Genomic DNA, 17,338 nt, shown 5'->3' on the forward strand with positions numbered 1-17,338 from the left:
ATTAATATTGCTTTTCATAGAAACAGTGTAACAGTTGGAAATTTGCTATTCTATATGACCATATATATATTGTTGTAAAATTATAAAAAAAAAAGGCGTGTTTTGCCCCCACTAGATCCAGCACCACAGCGCCCCAAGATGTCTGGCAGAATATCTTGCCAGAAGCACAGATCCCAACTCCATGACGGCCCAGTGTCTCTGCCACCACACACTCTCCATAAGAAAGAGCACGCACCACAATAACCTCTGATCCAATTGATAAGCTATAATTGCCCACCTAAACACACAAAGCCCTGTACACATCCATCCCTTAAGATCATAACAACCTGTAAATACACAGAGTGGAATCCTAACGTCAGCCTCCATGTTCTCTCTCTGTGGCTTTTCCTCCAGTCTCTTCCAGTCTCTCTGTTTCAGTCTCCTTCTCTTCCCTCAAACTTTTCTCCCGCCCATCCTTCCTTCTCGTCCAATGACAGGCCTCGTTCTACCCTATACCTGCCCTCACCTGTCTGACATCCTATACGTAGAGATTGACTAACACTTATCTTCTAAAGAGTTACTTCTGGCAGAAGCCATCGGTTAAGGAATGGACTGAGTTTGTTTCTGTGGCTTTATTCCAGCTGGAACAGTTCGAGAGCACCATTGGATTCAAACTGCCAAACCACCGGGCAGCCAAAAGGCTATGGAAAGTCTGTGTGGAGCATCACACTTTCTACAGGTGAGGCGAACAGGGCACCGGCTGCCTGCCAGTGAGCCCTGCCCGGGTCAGATGGGCTGGCGGCCTGCAGGTGCATCCCTGCCTACGTCAGAGCTGTAGTTGACGCTGGCTCGCTCGGCTGCTGGCAGCCATGCTTCGGTGTGCCCTCTGGTTGTCTGTCCCCTCTGTCCCCATCACTGTCTGCTAACCCCACCTGCTGCCTGCCGTCCTCTCTGTCTGTCTTCTTAGTTACACGATTCCGGCTTTTTTCTTATCAGCTCTTTCTCAGTCACCTAGAGCCTGTCATTGCTCTATTTGGTTGGTTTGTTAAGAGGATTTATCCCCCCTCAAGCCCCTGTCTCCTAGCACACCAGCTACCCTGTGCTGCTACTGGTTTAATCTGATATCCTGACATGGCCATTTCTGTGTTAGCTTAAGTACTACTCCTATGGTGATTGATACAGTATCACAACCTTGTGTGTTAATGCTATTTTGAGAAACTAGTTTTCAGCATTAGTGGGATCCTCATTGCTGCCTGCCAGCTTGCCAGCCTCTTGTGGCATCTGAACTGTTCAGAGTCTTCCTGTTCACAGTCTTCTAGAGCCTTTCACACTGGCCTCTCCTCAGGATTGCCCTTCGTGCAGTGCATTCACTGTAGAAACTGGGGGGCATGAACACCCACTTTCTTTAATCGCCTCCTTTCCTTCCAGATGTATTATCCTTTTATTTTACCACCTTCCAGTTTTTTTTTTTTTTTTTTTTTTTTTTTTTTTCCAGGGCTGGGGACCGAACCCAGGACCTTGCGCTTCCTAGGTAAGCGCTCTACCACTGAGCCAAATCCCCAACCCCCCACCTTCCAGTTTTAACGAATGGGTAAACGTTGTTTTGGTCTATTTATTTCATCCCTCCTGTATTATCATTTAGCCCAAGTTAACTCTGAGGAAAGGGAACTAGTTATGACTTCAGGAGTCGTCTCCAGTCTTCTGTAGCAGAGGGCGCTGAGTGAGGGCTGTGTGTCAGCACTTAAGTTACTGAATGCTTGCAACAGTTCAGAGACTTCAGTCTAGAAGATAGCAAGGAGTCCCGCTTGGTAAATTTATGTTCTAATAGATACCTCTGGCTTTTTTTTTTTTTTTTAATTTTAAGATTTATTTATTTTATATAACTAGCTGTCTTCAGACACACCAGAAGAGGGCGTCAGATCCCATTACAGATGGTTGTGAGCTACCATGTAGTTGCTGGGAATTGAACTCGGGGCCTTTAGAAGAGCAGCCAGTGCTCTTAACCACTGAGCCATCTCTCCAGCCCAGATACCTCTGACTTCTTTGGCCAGTTACATATCTATGCCTTCCTTAAAAACCAAAGCCCCAAACTAAAAAAAAACCCCTAAGCTTCTTATCTCAGTATGTGGGAAGTAGAGGCAAGGCAGGTCTCTGAGTTCAAGGCTAGCTATAGCTACATAGAGAAATAAATGAACATACTCAGAGCAACAGTAACCCACAAACCCTCCAATTTTCCCTGGACTCCAAGCCATAGCTACAGTTTCATCTTCCTGTAAGTCCTTTCCTGCTTTGTTAACAGGGAGTTTGGTCACCTTCGTCGCCTCTGTCTTGGTCACTGGTTTGTAAAGCCAGACTGGGTTAAGTGTTGTCTCCAGGCTTAGGAGGGAGTGCTGGTCTCTCACATACTAGCCATGTAATAGTGACGGGTTATACAGACCCTACTTTACCTTCACTGTCCCTGTGCGATGCTAATGAAGGGTTCCTTTATTTCCTTAGGGCTTGTTTTCAAGATTAAATGGCGTTTTACATGAGAAGCAAACATAAGCTATTTCTGGTGTATAATAATGTGAAATAATGTCACCAGTGCCAGTTAAAACACACGGTAGTGGGCTGGGGATTTAGCTCAGTGGTAGAGCGCTTACCTAGGAAGCGCCAAGGCCCTGGGTTCGGTCCCCAGCTCAAAAAAAAAGAAAAAAAAAAAAAAAAAAAAAAAACCAGCACACGGTAGTTATTACAGATGACCCGCTCTTACAGGGACATGGGACAGATTTGTTTTCATGCACACTCTAATATGCTAACTTAGAGAAGACGTACAATTCGGCATATATTTGAATGTGGCTGACTCAGCTATACTAATTGTAGAAGTCCTTGAAAAGTTTGTTTCTTGGTAGCTAGAATAAATGTTTTCTGAAATGTGGGCCTGTCTTATTTAAAGCTAGATAACCAGCCCTATAGGTCTCGAGTGGACAGATAGCAGGTTTGCCATCAAATAACAGTACCCACAGCGAGGCTCCTGCTGGAAACGACCGTGCTAGGAGTGTTGTTGTTAGACGCGGTTACTGCATCACATGTCTTAGACTGCAAGGTTTTTATGGAGACACAGGCCTTGCAGCAGTGTGCTGTGTAAAATGGAAGGAAGATAAAAAAGAAATAATTAAGTGGTCACCTATATAAAATATTTCATGCAAAATACTCTAATGGATAAGTATCTGGATATATACTTAAATAGTAACCAACCGGCTGACTGTTACCTTAACAGAAGATAAATTTGATTGTGTAGAGTTCCTTTCACATGGACAAGGACAGTAGATGCCATCCCAGACCATGGTAACGAGAAGGTCAGCTTTCAGATTGGGTGGGGGATAAGACTAATATTTCATGCTCTACTAAGATGAGCCTCTCCGCAACAGCTGCAGCGGTGGGTCAGAGGTCAGAGGTCAGAGGCCTGGGCTTGCAGCACTTGCTTTTTCCTAAATTTCTAATGCGCCGAACACAAAAACCACTTCCTCGAGGCTGCATCCCTGAGATACCAGGAAGGAGAGCACCAAAGAGGCTGTGCATGCGTGTGTGTGGTGTGAGTGCACGAGTGTGTGTGTGTGTGTGTGTGTGTGTGTGTGTGTGTGTGTGCGCGCGCGTGCGCGTGCCTGTGCACGAGTGTGTGTGCACATGTGCGCATGTCAATGATGGCGGCACAGACACAGATGAGACTGGGGCAGGCTGTCATTTGAGTTCATGGTTTGAGGCCGGTCCAAGAACATAGTGAAACCCTCAAACGTAAGAAAGCAAGAAGCCCATTGAGCTGGGGTCTAGAGTTAAGGTGACAGTGGCCCCAGGTCTCCTGCAAGCACCCAGAGGTTCTGATGAAGTGGCAAAAAGTAAATTAACAGTTGCAAATCTGGGGAATGCCTCAGGAGGGTTTACATTTATTTAAAATTGTTTTCTGAAGCATAAGAAGTTTAATTGTTTTACATTTATTTTATAAAAGAAACAGAAAATATATTGAGTTTGAAAGAGGAATATCTCTTGAAGATACGTGATCTTTAAGTTTTTTCATAGTTTGGTAAGACAGATGCCCTGCCTGTAATTCAGATCTTTCCTTGGCCATCTCTTCCAGGGCTCAGCACGTGTTTCTCTGTTGCAGTGGTCTCTGTTCCTGAGTAGACTTTGCTAACAGACAAGAGGGATCCATGTATCTTTAAATATTCTCTGTTCCCCAGTGGACTTCAGTAACAGACAAGAAGGAGACCTGGGACTTGGCTAGAGAGTATTTCTCAAACACTGGCAGCACTGATAGGCCTCCCAGCAATCTTCCTCCCATTTCTGTAGCTGACTGCTTTCCTGCAGAGCAGTCATATTCATAGCATTGCTAGCTAGGGAAACTCCATGTTCAACCCATCAGGAGACAGGCAGAGGTGACCACTCACCAGAGTGCGTGCTCTCAGCGCGGTGCTCTGTGTTGTATCTCGGCAGGTAGAAAGTGGAGTATGGTTATGACGTGCACACAGCTCTGTGTACTTCTCTACAAGAATAGATCAGGGCCAAGAACGCCTGAAGTCTCTGGCTCTCGTATTTAATTCTGACTGTGCCTTTCTGAGTGAATACTGTTCTAAGGTAACAGAGGACTAGATCACCTCTGAGCATTATTATTCCTTACCACCTTGACTTAGAACTCATCTTTCCCTAAGCAGAAGAGTTCTAAAATCTTAGGCAGAAGATCTGGGAATACTTGGAATGATTTTAGAAAAACAATTTTTACAAAAACCAACTTTTCCTTGGGAAATGAATAAAATCTCCATCTTTCTGAACCGTCAACTAAAGTTGCAATAAGTTATAAGATCTCTGAGAGGACATTTTTGTTAAGTGTTTTTCCAATTCAGATAATGGCAAGATAATTTCAGTTGTATCAAAGAAAGTATCATTAAATGCATGTTTTTATATAAGTCAGAAAATGCTCTGTCATTAAGGTTTGGACTTTTGCATTGTGAAGCCAGTTGCTTGGTAGAGTTCCGTGGGGTAGGAAGAGTATTAGCCATTTCTGAGAACCACTGTCTGTCTAGTTTCTCTTCCTCAGGAAGGATTACTTGGCTGCATAGATCCTTGAGTTAGACGGGTTTTTTTCCCCTACCAGAAAGAGGCATAAATATTAACAATTGCTAATGATAACGGGCGCTTTACTTGACCCTTAGAGCTAGCAGCACAGATTCAGTCATACGTGTTTACATAAGTGATTTACACTAAATCACATAGATGCTCTCGGTACACACCCACAGCAGCTGCTCTTCTGGTTGGGTTAAAAAAAAAAGTGAGCACATTACTGTTCAAAACTGCAATGACCCAGTGCGATGCTGCTCTTTAATTCCAGCACTCGCCTCCAAAACCCAAAACGATAACACAACCACATATGTAGGAAGGGTGTTTCTATTAAAGCTATGGAGCAGTGGTTCTGACTAATCATATATGAAATGAGATCTTAAAATACATACCTGTGTTTTTGTTTTTCTTAATCCACCCGAAGACTTTGTCTTTATTTATTTATTTATTTTTTTCTCCTTTGTAGACTCGTGTCTCCAGAGCAGCCACCAAAGACCAAGTTCTTGACCCTGGGGTCAAAATTCCGCTACAGTGGCCGCACGCAGGCGCAGACACGAGAAGCAAGCACCCTCATAGACAGGCCGGCGCCACAGTTTGAGCGCGGCTCTAGTAAGCGTGTCTCGAGGAGCCTAGACGGAGGTAACACATTTATAATTTTGGATTCTACTCATCTTTTCCAGTCCAGTGGGGTCAGAAAACAGTAATCTAGTTAATAAGATCACCAGACACCCTTTAGAGCACTGGTCCTCAACCTTCCTGATGCTGACACCATTTAATACAGTTTCTTCTCTTGTGGTAACCGCAACTATAAAACCATTTTGTTGCTACTGCATCACTGATTTGCTTCTGTTATGGACTGTAATATCTGCCATGTAGGGTATCTGATATGTGACCCCACAGAGGTCACAACCCATAGGGTTGAGGACCACTGGTCTCAAGGGATAGACAGTAAAGTGTTGATGTTCTCAAATAAAACAGCTTGATGTTCAGGTTGTCACTCTGAACATACATGTTTGTTATTGTTGTTGTTTATGTATGTTGTTGGCAGCATGTATAAGTAGTAACATGTATTTTTGTGGTTCTAAGCTATTGGATGAATGTGTGTCTCTTGGTTTTATTTGATTATGATCTCTAATATGACTCAATTTCTTATATTTGTTAATCGCTCACATCACTCTGAGGGGGTTTGGGGGAATGTTTGCACATGAATTTCCCATAATTATAAAACAGTTCTCCTACTCAGATTTGAAGGTGTGCTTTCAGAAGTTTACCAAACTCACAAAATAAAAACCATTCTAGGTTTCAAAAGTATTAACTTTAAATATGGCTTTAAATAACCATAACACAAGAAATCCGTACTCGGCATGTGTCTGGGGCAAGAGTGTAGACATTAATGGTTTCTCTTAGAGTTGCGTGGAAGTCAGGGGATGTTTCTTTCTCGCGTTTGCCATATCGCTTGTTAGTAAACTAGGAATTCATATGCTTCTTGTACGAAAGATGGTGTGAATGCTTTTATTAAACTACTTTTCTTGTTATAGAGCAAAAATGGTAGTTTTTAGTGACAAAAAGTAGTTTTTCAACCTTTTTCATTATACTGAATATTAATGTTAAGTAGTTTGACAAATTATAATTTGAAATTGCATTATTAACAAAAATCCCATTTTTATTGTTGTTCCTGTACAAATTTGTATATAGCTACACAAATATGAAAATGTGAACTTGAATGGCAAGATGTTAAATAATTGGGTAAACCAGATGATTCCTAGACTACTAGTCTTTCATTAGTAGAGGACTCGCACAGACTAGCCTTGCTCTGTTTTCCTGGTAGAAGTCATCACTGAATAGGTGCAGGTGCACAGTTAGTTCCTGGACTTTGCTTGTGGGTATTTTGATATATGTGATTGATAACTGTGGGTTGATGTCATACAGGTGAGGCAGGTACAAGATAGAACGAGGCCTATCATTGGACGAGAAGGAAGGATGGGTGGGAGAAAAGTTTGACAGAAGAGGAGGAGACTGGAATGGAAAGGCAGAGAAGCTGCTGAGAGAACATGGAGGCTGATGTTAAGATTCCTCTCTGCACATTTACAAATTGTTAGGAATGTTCTTAAGGGATAGACATGTACAGGGTTTTGTGTGTCTAGGTGGGCAATTATATCTTATCAGTTGGATCAGAGGTTATTGTGTTGTGTGTTCTTTCGTGTGATGATTTAAGTCTAAGAGAGTGTGTGGCAGCCGACACTAGGAATTGGGATGTATATTTCTGGCACGGTGATAACCTGCCTTGGGAACTGGATAGGTAGAGATTGCTGCCAGGCTTAGAGAGAGGCCATCGGCAGTGTGATGGGGGATGGAGCAGAGCGGGTGAGAGGCTTTGCTGACTGAGATGAAGACATCTACCAGATATCTTGGGGCACTGCGGTGCCGGACCTAGTGTAGGGTAAAAGACAGCATTTTTTTTTTTTTTTTAATAATTTTACAACAACAGTTAACTTGGGAGAGTCTTCCGTAGAGTTTTAAAGAACCACCAGAAAAATTCATGCTTCAAGCAAATGAATGTCTCTATTTCCAGATAAGACTTTAAATGTAGGGAATTGGCAGTGTCAGCCAACAGCTAAGTGCATTTGTAAGTAGATCTGAGAAATGTGCCAATCTGAGTAGGCACCTCTCAAAAAGACGCAGTTGCCGTTGTTTCTGCCCCACGAGGAGCCTTCTGGGGACTGTCGCCAGCTTTTGTTCTAGATTGGAGGCTGTAGACTTCTCATGTTGTATTAGGGCTAATGAAGACCAGTCAGCCAGGGCGTCTCTGTGGTCCGTGCATTTGTTTAGGAAACACCCCATCTTGATTGAGCAGTTATCACAGAGGGAAACAGTTTTGCCAAGGAAAAGCAACAGGCGTGGCACCAATCCTTTATGTCCCCTTTGTGTTTGGACACTGGTCCATCAGATGGGTAGGTCATCAAAAGGATGATTGTGTTATTGTGAAGCGTAGGCGACTTCATGCTAGAATGGCAAGTGGATTCTGGCTGGGGCATGTGTTTTGTTTCCCGGCAAAGCACAGCTGCGCTGACCCAGGCCAGAGCTGCTTCTTCAGCCCTTTTTATCAGCATTCCATTAGTGTTGCGATGTGTGTTGTGTTTGAAGGTTTGAACAGGATAGAGAGGTAAATAACCTGCCTTTTAAAGTTTAGGAAAATAATTTAGTGATTGCATAAAAGGCAGCGTTTAAGGTACATAGAAGACTTAGGAGTGAAGATCACCCAGAGAGAGTAGCCATGTTAGAACAGGGGCCTCCTCTATGCTTAGGAATTGGGGAAGCAGGGCCAGGGATGCTGGGCTGCTTAAGTAGGGTCGTCAGGGAAGGGAAGCCTCCCTCAGGAGGCTAGAAGGATGGAAGGGAGGCAGCCATGACATGAGAGGAGAACATAGGTCATCTCAGGCAGTGGGAGGTGCAGAGCAGCTTTGAGGGGAGAGACCAGAAAAAAGATAGCACACTTAGACATTGTAGGAGAGCCTGCTGCTGCTAGGCTTGCTGGGTCCACTCTGAGGGAATCCTCAGTGTGTTGGTGCTAGCGTGTAGACAGCAGTGTTAGCTTTGAAGAATCCACTGGTCCCAGGAGAATGGCGAGAGGGGATTGAGTCAGGAAGCCCACAGACTGACTTGCAGTGGTCACATGACAGTAGCTGCTGTGTCTTCACCTTGGGTTGGAGCAGATCACTTGGTTACAGCACATTAGAATGGGAGAGTGTTTAAACGTGTGCTAGCAACATTTTGTCAACTTGGCTTTGTAATTTTTAATTTTATATTAACTCATTTCAGTATCAGCATAGCCGAAACTACCTTTAGGTCAGAATTTTTCATTTTGTAATAATTTGTGATTGCAGTGAGTGCTTAAAATTGTAAATAAGTCAAAGGGGTATGCATAATTATATGCTTCTACACTGGAAAATTAGTAAAATCTTAGCAAAAAACAAACAAAAACCAACTCCAGGAAATAAGTAGGTATAATGTAACATGTGAACTCATTTTAATATTCTAACAATTTGTGTGGGTTTTGTAAAGTAAGTTTATTATAGATTGGAAAATTTTTATAGACTGAAATGGTGTAGAAATAGAGGTTAAACACACACACACACCATGCTTAAAAATATATGCAAGGGATCATGTTCTAGAATTTGAAGTTCCTGTCTAAAATAGATGGGTTTAAGTAGAATTATCATTTGATGATAAATCAGGGCTAGGGAAGGAGCACATCGTTGTCAGAGGGCAGGCGAAGGATTACCTTGTAGAACAAAGATTGAAGGGATAGGATACCTCTGTGAACTGTAATGGCTTACTATACCACCCTCCAAACAGCTTCAAGCTCTGTGGGGTTTTATGTTGACTGGAATTTCTCTTGGTGCATGGAAGAAAAGCAAATCACAGGGTGTGTATAAAGCGTTTTATAAAGAGGAAAAGACCTGGGGGGAATTCCATCGTTCAGGAGGAACCTCTGGTGGAGAGACTTGTCTGCTGACTCTTAAGGTGATCCATCTCTATGACAAAAACATTAGCACAGTAGGTTCTGCCTCACTGTGAGAGAGAGGAGAGCAGCACACAGTAGGTTCCGCCTCACTGTGAGAGAGAGGAGAGCAGCACACAGTAGGTTCCATCTCACTGAGAGAGAGGAGAGCAGCACACAGTAGGTTCTGCCTCACAGAGAGAAAGCAGGGCACAGGGCCATTTTGGGGCAGCAGCTGGGGTACTGGACACTGATCAGGTTGAGAAGTTCAGAAGTGTCAGAAAAATGAAAAATATAAGATAGGTTAATTCTTAAATCTACTATCTTTTAGTATGCAAATAAGTTAATTTGTAGGGGATTTCTTAAAATCCCTTGAAAAAATTATTTTGATAAGTTTTTTTAAAGGTAGATTTAGGACTGATGAGATATCCCAGTGTATTAGTTACATTGTAATTCTGCAGTCGGGCCAAGAGCTCCTCCTACTGGACCATTTCTGGGTGAGCCACGTGCTCAAAAATCTGATTTGCCGAATGGATTAATTTTTAAAAACCCAGAATATTAGAGTTTTGGATTAGTTTAAAAACGAGTTTATATTACATATTGATATATCCAACGTTCAAAACTCTAGCTACATTTGGTTAAGGGGTTATATTCTTCCAGGCTTCACATTCCCAGGTCTAATGTATTTCAACTTATCTTCTGATTAGCCCCGATTGGTGTTGTGGACCAAAGTCTTATGAAGGATTTTCCGGGCCCTCCTGGAGAGGGATCAGTGCCTGGCCCTGGAGTTGTCAGCTATACTACAGTCCAGGATGGCCGGAGGGACGGCAAGAGCCCAACTAAAGTCATACCCCTGCTCGCTGAGGGAAAGGTACGGCCATTAGCATTGTGCTGCTGTGGAGGATGCTCAGATGAGAGGCCCTTGCTGCCTTTAGTATTTGAGGACTCAGTTTCTTGTCATTGTGTAGTCTATGCTTACAATCTCCGGTGTTTCAAATGGAGCTGCTACTTTGCACTGTTATTTCTAACCTTGTTTTTATTACTTTTCAGAGTAAAATATTTGTTTCAGTGTAAGTTATACTAACGTCAGAACAGTAAACTGCACTGACATAAGAAAGCAGTGCACTGGCCTTTCCTGTTTTCTTAGTTTATTATCACTTGACTTGCTGATGATAAAAGCCACCTAGGTTGAAATTTGCATATTTTATTACTAGTCAATTTTAAAGGTAATCCATGTCTTTTATTACATTGACTTAATTTTTTTAAATGAAGATATTCTTTATGAAGAAAATCCATTAATAATCCATAGCTGTGAATGATTTATGCAGTCTCTGCCTTGTTTGTGCATTCCCCATAGTGAACGAAGAAGCAACAGCAATGAGACATTCTCACTTCTGTCAGTTCTGTTACTTTATTACTAACGTCATTTCCGGTGGCTCTCAGTCACTTGAGTAAAGAGCTTTTAAGCTCCTCACAAATCATTTCCCTGCCCGCACAAAGCATTATTTTATATGTAGCCTCGGAAATAAATTACACAGACACACACACACTTACACACTCACACTCACACAGACAGGCACACACACACACATAGACAGACAGACACACACACACACACACACACACAGACACACACACACACACTCTCACACACAGGGCCTGAATCATCCTTTTGACATACTGTGCTTTTTTAACTCTGGCTTTACAAAATGTAAAGACGCCAGAATGAACGTCTACAGGAACTGTACCTGAAGCATCTGCTGATATTGTAGGAGTTCCTGTGGCCTGGCAACCTCTGCGGCCACCACAGACGCATGGCTACAGGACAGGGCATTACACAGCGGGAAATACAAAATAATTTTCATCCTGTTGTTAAACAGTTTGTGACTGTCCTGTTGAAAACTATTTGTCTAAACACCATTTAGTTAAAACAAAGTAGCTTATGTTCTCCATGGCAATCCTTTAGGTGCTAAGGGGCGAGAATCTTTTAAATTATGCTTACATAGTGTCTGAGAAAACAACCACTAAAAAGAAAGTTCAGTATTTCTGTTCAGTTTGTCTTAAGTTGATATATGTAATTAAGGGAAAAAATCTGGACAACAAAAGTTTCTTATATTGGATTCTAAATGAAATCTTTCTTGTCTTTAGCAAATGACTAGTTCTGTGAGCATTTTGCTAGCATTTTTAATATATATGTCAGCAACTAGGTTTGAGTAATGTTAGTTAAAAACTCATAGTCATTAATATGTGTAAATTTTATGTGATAAAAGGAGTCTGGTTTCTTTCCTTAAAAGTGGGTTATTCAGTTACGTTTTTAATCACTGTTTTTATGAAACCTTCTCGGGAGTAGACTTTTCACTAATGTTTCTTCTTTTCTCCTGTTTCCTTCTTGTTCCTTTGACCATAACCATTGTGGAATTCATACCCAACCGTGGGTTGTTTACAATAGAGCGTGTGCATGTGTCCCCCGTCACCTCTCATTTGTTCTCCTTCCTCTTTCACCCTGTACCTCCTGCCAGTCCCTGAAGTGGACTTGCTGTCCGACATCTCAGAGGAAGACCCTTTTGGGGAGGCTGATGAGACCACACTAGATAGCTTCGAGCTGCTCTCTGTGGGTGGGGCATCAGAGCAGGGTGACCCTGAGGTGGCTACACTGGATTCTGTCTTAGATCCTGTGGAAACCCCTCCCCAGCCTGAGGGCCCTTCCATGCATGAGAAGACTCTGGAACCGGCTGTCCCTAAGGATGCTGAGCTGGGTTCCTTTGCCTTTACGTTTCACAAATGCTTCGCCTCTGGCCTCCCATCCCTTCTTGATGAAGATGGGTACCTGGCATTCCCCAGCCTCCCCAAGCTCTGGGTTTCTTTCCTCCCTGCTGACGTGCGGCATCATGTCCCCATCACATCACCTTCCTTCATCCCCTCTCTCGTCCTCAGCTTCGGGCTGCTGCTCTCGGCTTCTCAGTCAGTTGCTTTTTCTCTTACCTTTTCCCTTCCCCTGGCATTAGCCCTCTGCTATCTGGAGGGGAAGGCCACCTCACTGCATGGTTCTTACGACTGTGATTTGAATGACAAACCAGAGGAGGAAGAAGCAGTGACCACCATGCCTCCATAAGCTTCAGCTCCCAAAGCCTACCCACCTGTTCTAGTTACAGCCCCTTTGTAACATAGTCTAAACATGTGCCTCAATTTAACTGACAACCCTCAAAATAGTACCCCCCACACACACACACGCGCACACACATGCAGAGCAGGAAGTTAAGATACTTCTCTGCATTGCTGTCCAAAGTCCAGGTCTATACACATTGTAAATTCAGAGCAAACTGGTAAGATGATTGTATACACACCGTAGATCGTGCCAGGGTGTTAACGGAGTGTCCGAGCTGGGAGTCTGTAGTGTCCCCATGTGGGCCATGCTCTGAGGATGAGTACCAGTGGTGTTCCTCTGAAGCATAGCTGACGTGTATCAGAGGAACTTAGTATTTTAATCCTGATCAGAGTTCAAGCTTGAACTCACACTTACGAGCCAAGCCCATATGTAAATTACACTCCCGACCTCTCAGAAAGTGTCTCAGAAACTCCTTGTCTGTTGTACTCTTAGTGTTTGGGGGCCAAGTAGATAAATTTTACTTGGCCCTCTTTCTTCTCCCTCGGATTGTATAATTATATGAGTCATTACCAGGTATTTTATAGGATAGGTGATAATTCTGTATAGTATGTATTAAAAATGAACCATGGCTTTGAGACATTAGACTAAATATGAGAGGTTGGCCTTCCCATTCTTACTGTATTTAAAGTTAAGTGTCTGAGACTTCTTACTCCTGTGTCAGAGCTCGTTTGAAGTGTTCACTGCTACACTACTAGGAGGTCACCTTACCATATGCAGCACGTTTTTAATTGTTTTGCTCAATATGGTCTCGTTGATTGAGTTAGGTGTCTTGTATCTTACGGATTCTATCAACACAGAGTACGTATCACAGAATTCAGGGCAAACATAACGAAAATAGAAGAAATGAAATGAATATACCATGTAGGAGAAATTGTAGTTCTTTACATTTGCTTGAGAAATACCACAGATCAACATTTTAGTGAATTAGATGTTGACCAAGAAAGTAGAGGCGGACTCTTCACAAACGTGCAGAGGCTCTGCTGTGTCTCTCGCCTCTGATATGGAGGTGGGAAAAACCCTTAGCTCCCACCCAACTCTCACACATACCACGGACGGTTAGAAAACAGGGTTCCTTCCAACTGTGGCACTGTCACCACAGCCAGGAGCGGAGCACGTGGATGGGCTAGCCTGGGAACCTGATCTTCCCTTCTGTGTCCTTCTGTTTCTGACATGAGTCTCCAATGTCAGTGTTTACTCAATGTTTCTTAGTCCTACTTCCAAATTGATTTTTTGGGGTCGCTAAATATTTGGGTTTCCAACTGCAGAAAACTATTGCATAAAAAATTATGGAAAGAAAGTGGCTATATTTGAAAGGTTATTTGTAAATACCCATTTTAATAAATGAAATAACGAAAAAGTTAATTGGCAAATTTTGCCCCAAGAAAATCTGTATTTAAAAACAGATGGGACAGTGTATAATGATGTAGAATTTGTAACCCACTCGGAGCTGAAGACAAATTTGGCGACTCTGTACCTTGTCCCATCACTGCTTGGCTTTGGCCATCGTTTGTACCCTCACTTTGATTCTGCTCAAAAAAAAAAAAAAATTCTTAAACGCAGAACGTGCTCTAGGGACTGAGAAAGAGTGAGCTGCCTTCCCCATCCCCCCGTACAAAGGATCATTTCATCACGTCCAGCACCTAGGTGAAGACAGCCACTGGCTTAGCGTGTCCCGAGGGCCAGGGGCAAGGCTTGTAATCTTGGACTCCGCATCTGCCCTGGTGGTGGAGCCCTCCCAGAGCCCTCCTTCTGCCCGTGGCCAGTGGCTTTGCAGGGAAGATGGAAGATGCAGAGTTGTGCTGGGAGCAGGTGCCCACTTCTCTTAGGTTAGACGATAAGTGTTGCCTGCTGCCTGCTGCTCCTTGGGTAGGGGTCCGGGTGGGCTGGGCGATGACGGCCGAATGCACTCTTGGGATTTTACCTGAGTTTTGCTTGTTGTGGCTTTTAAGATTTTACTCTCTTTTATTTTAAAAATCTTAGATTATAAAAGTCTGAGTTGTTTGTGGTGCTTGCTGACTGATACACTTGTGTTTATTTGCCTTTTCTCCCTGTGTGTGATTTAATTTCACAGAAAAATACCTTGAGAGTAGACGGGGATAATATTTATGTCAGACATAGCAATTTAATGTTGGAGGTTTGTATGATCTGAGAAAGCATTGCACTCTGTCCTCTGGCTGTCAGGCTGCTGTGGACGGGGGCACGCACAGACTGGCTGGCTGCTCTCTCCAGGCACGCACGGTGCATGCACTGCATGGGGCTCTTGGTCTTGGGAGCGCATGCGACCAGTCCGCCTTGGTTCCTAGATGGCTTAGGTAGGAATGTATCTGCTGTAAGCTCGCAAACTGAAAGCGGGGGAGAAAAGCTCTTTTTATTTAAATTGGATTTATTCCTTACTAAGTAAGCCTGTTTCCTTTAATAGATTACCTTTAAGCTATACAATATGAAGTAACACAACCTCAAGTTTAATATACATTAAACAATGTAGGTAATTTTTGTATAACGTTGGCCCACTTACTTGACCCTTGAACTATGGCTTCCCCTGCTTGATGTCTCACTGTCATCTATGTGACGAGGTGTGTGCTCCCTTTAAAGAGTTGGAACTGAGAATATGCTAATGAATAGGATTGTTCCTACTAAAAGAAGAGAGGAGAGAAGGTAGAAGGGAAGGGGGAAGAGAGATACAGATAGAGAGACACTGGGAGCTGTAAAGTGCGCTCTCTGTGTCTCAGAAGAGCATCTTTCCTTCTGGTGCTGAGGGGGTGTGCAGCGTTCAGGGACACCTGCAGCTCCCGGTAACTGACTAATCTCTTCAGTTGCTTTGGCAGCTTTGGTAATGTTAAGTGTATTGTCGCTTGCCTTACTAAAGTGCTGTAATGTATAATAAGTAACATTGTTGTGAACAGATGCAAGAAACGTGCCTGATCTCAAGCCATTCATTTCCCATGCCATGCAACAGTTTCAGGGTCTCCTGACCTTTTGCAGATGGCTATAGGAGCTCACGGTGAGCTGTTACGCTTGTGCATGACAGTGGATTAGGTAATTTTAATCAGATGCATGGTCTGCCTTTGGGAGTGGGACTGTCATTTACAGGCAGCCTGTTACATTTGAAATACAACAAAACATTTACAATTCCATTAAATTCCTGAACATTGGTTATGCATGCACTACCTACCAGAGCCAGTGTCCATTTGGCCTTGATTTTTGTTGTTGTTTTTTCTTCTAAATCTACTGAATATCCGATTCGTCAGGCCCACGGCGATGGCCGTAGAACAAGTCCACTTTTCTCTTGTGTTCAGGAGATGGATGGGTTTTGTCTGTTCTTGTTATTGCATGAGACCAGTCTGCAGTTCATTTAGAGAGAGTCCAGTGAGAAAAGGTCTCTGGAAGGAGTTAATTTTTATTCACTAAGAATTAAAAGACACTGGAATTTGGAATTTCCTGACGAAGCCCACCCTTGGTTTTTCCACTTTTGATGATGGTTCTGGACTGGCTTTCTCCCTACAGGCCAAATGCGTATTTAAATCTAAGTGTGTATATATGAATTCTTAGCTGTTATAGTCCGTACCCTGGCTCCCTTCTAATGTGAGTAATTTAAAATCCTTTAAAGTCCCAAACAGAAGAAATTAAAATCATTCAGATATGAGTAAAATAACTCAATGACTTGGTTTTCAAATTTCTATGAACTCAGGGCTATCCACAGATAATAATATGGCTTTTGAGACTTGGCGTTTTTCTTGCTTTATTATGTTTTTGAATCATAAGTTTACTTTACCATATTTTTTTTGGTTCTGCTTTTTGCCCTGCTGGGTTTTCCGTCGGGATTCCCCCTTTGTCATGTTACATGTTGCTAGGACCTGGATAAGGCCCAGGAGGCCATTCTGAAACACCAGGCTAGCATTAGCGAGCTCAAGCGCAATTTCATGGAGTCCACACCCGAGCCTCGCCCCAGTGAGTGGGAGAAGCGGCGAGTCACGCCTCTGTCCTGCCAGATACTAGCGGTACGTCACCGGCTGCCTGTCAGCTCTGTGTCTCACGTGCTCCTGCAGATTGTTTGTTGATTCTCAGGCGTTAGGAAATGTTCCCACGGAAATTCTTTTGTATTGCTAACAAGTTTTAAACCACTAAGTATTAACAATGTAATATTTGTTGGCTTAATTATCAGGTTTCAAAGTACACTGGAAATATTTTCACTGTAATTTTATCATTGTATTTAGGTAATAAATAAGTAGTATTGAATTGTTAGGACAACTCAGGAACTAATGTGAGAAGCTTAGTTACTGGCGGTTTGTGAAGGAAAATATACTGTGTATAGATTGGTTTAAGGTCATGGCTAGGAAGATAAGGAGCTAAGTACCTTTGGAGATTGACGAGCTCTGTTGAAAAGTTCTGAGATGTAACATTATACACTCATGAGACTTCTCGGCAAAACGTTATAAGCACCAATGAGCCCCAAACAGTCTTCTTTGTCTTTGCAGAAGGTAAGGCCTGCTGCTTACGTCACTGGGAATTGCCTTTAGAATCCTCTCAGAATCCCTCTACATCCCTTCCATTCTCTGCCCCCATTTTTTTTCCTTGATGCTTCCAGATACAGTTCATGGGCT

The 17,338-nt window shown here is 42.9% G+C and overlaps 2 protein-coding genes across 2 annotated transcripts in view; both read left to right on the top strand.

Moving 5' to 3' along the window:
- The window catches only part of Epb41l2 (erythrocyte membrane protein band 4.1 like 2), a 162,922-nt gene that overhangs the window by 122,092 nt on the left and 23,492 nt on the right, over positions 1 to 17,338 (top strand). Inside the window, exons 10-14 of the mRNA XM_032894906.1 lie at positions 621 to 718; positions 5,537 to 5,709; positions 10,279 to 10,442; positions 14,809 to 14,871; positions 16,589 to 16,735. Coding sequence (XP_032750797.1) covers positions 621 to 718; positions 5,537 to 5,709; positions 10,279 to 10,442; positions 14,809 to 14,871; positions 16,589 to 16,735 — 645 coding nt within the window. The remainder of the gene's footprint in view (positions 1 to 620; positions 719 to 5,536; positions 5,710 to 10,278; positions 10,443 to 14,808; positions 14,872 to 16,588; positions 16,736 to 17,338) is intronic.
- LOC116892953 (band 4.1-like protein 3) lies at positions 11,248 to 12,806 on the top strand. Its single transcript, XM_032894905.1, has one exon. It carries the CDS (start codon positions 12,030 to 12,032, stop codon positions 12,681 to 12,683), a length of 654 nt encoding a protein of 217 aa, XP_032750796.1. The 5' UTR covers positions 11,248 to 12,029; the 3' UTR covers positions 12,684 to 12,806.

Source organism: Rattus rattus, chromosome 2, assembly GCF_011064425.1.
Source record: "Rattus rattus isolate New Zealand chromosome 2, Rrattus_CSIRO_v1, whole genome shotgun sequence".
Lineage (NCBI taxonomy): Eukaryota > Metazoa > Chordata > Mammalia > Rodentia > Muridae > Rattus > Rattus rattus.

Excerpts from the sequence above, each read along its gene's own strand:
- LOC116892953 (XM_032894905.1), top strand. The coding sequence starts at position 12,030 with ATGTGTCCCCCGTCACCTCTCATTTGTTCTCCTTCCTCTTTCACCCTG.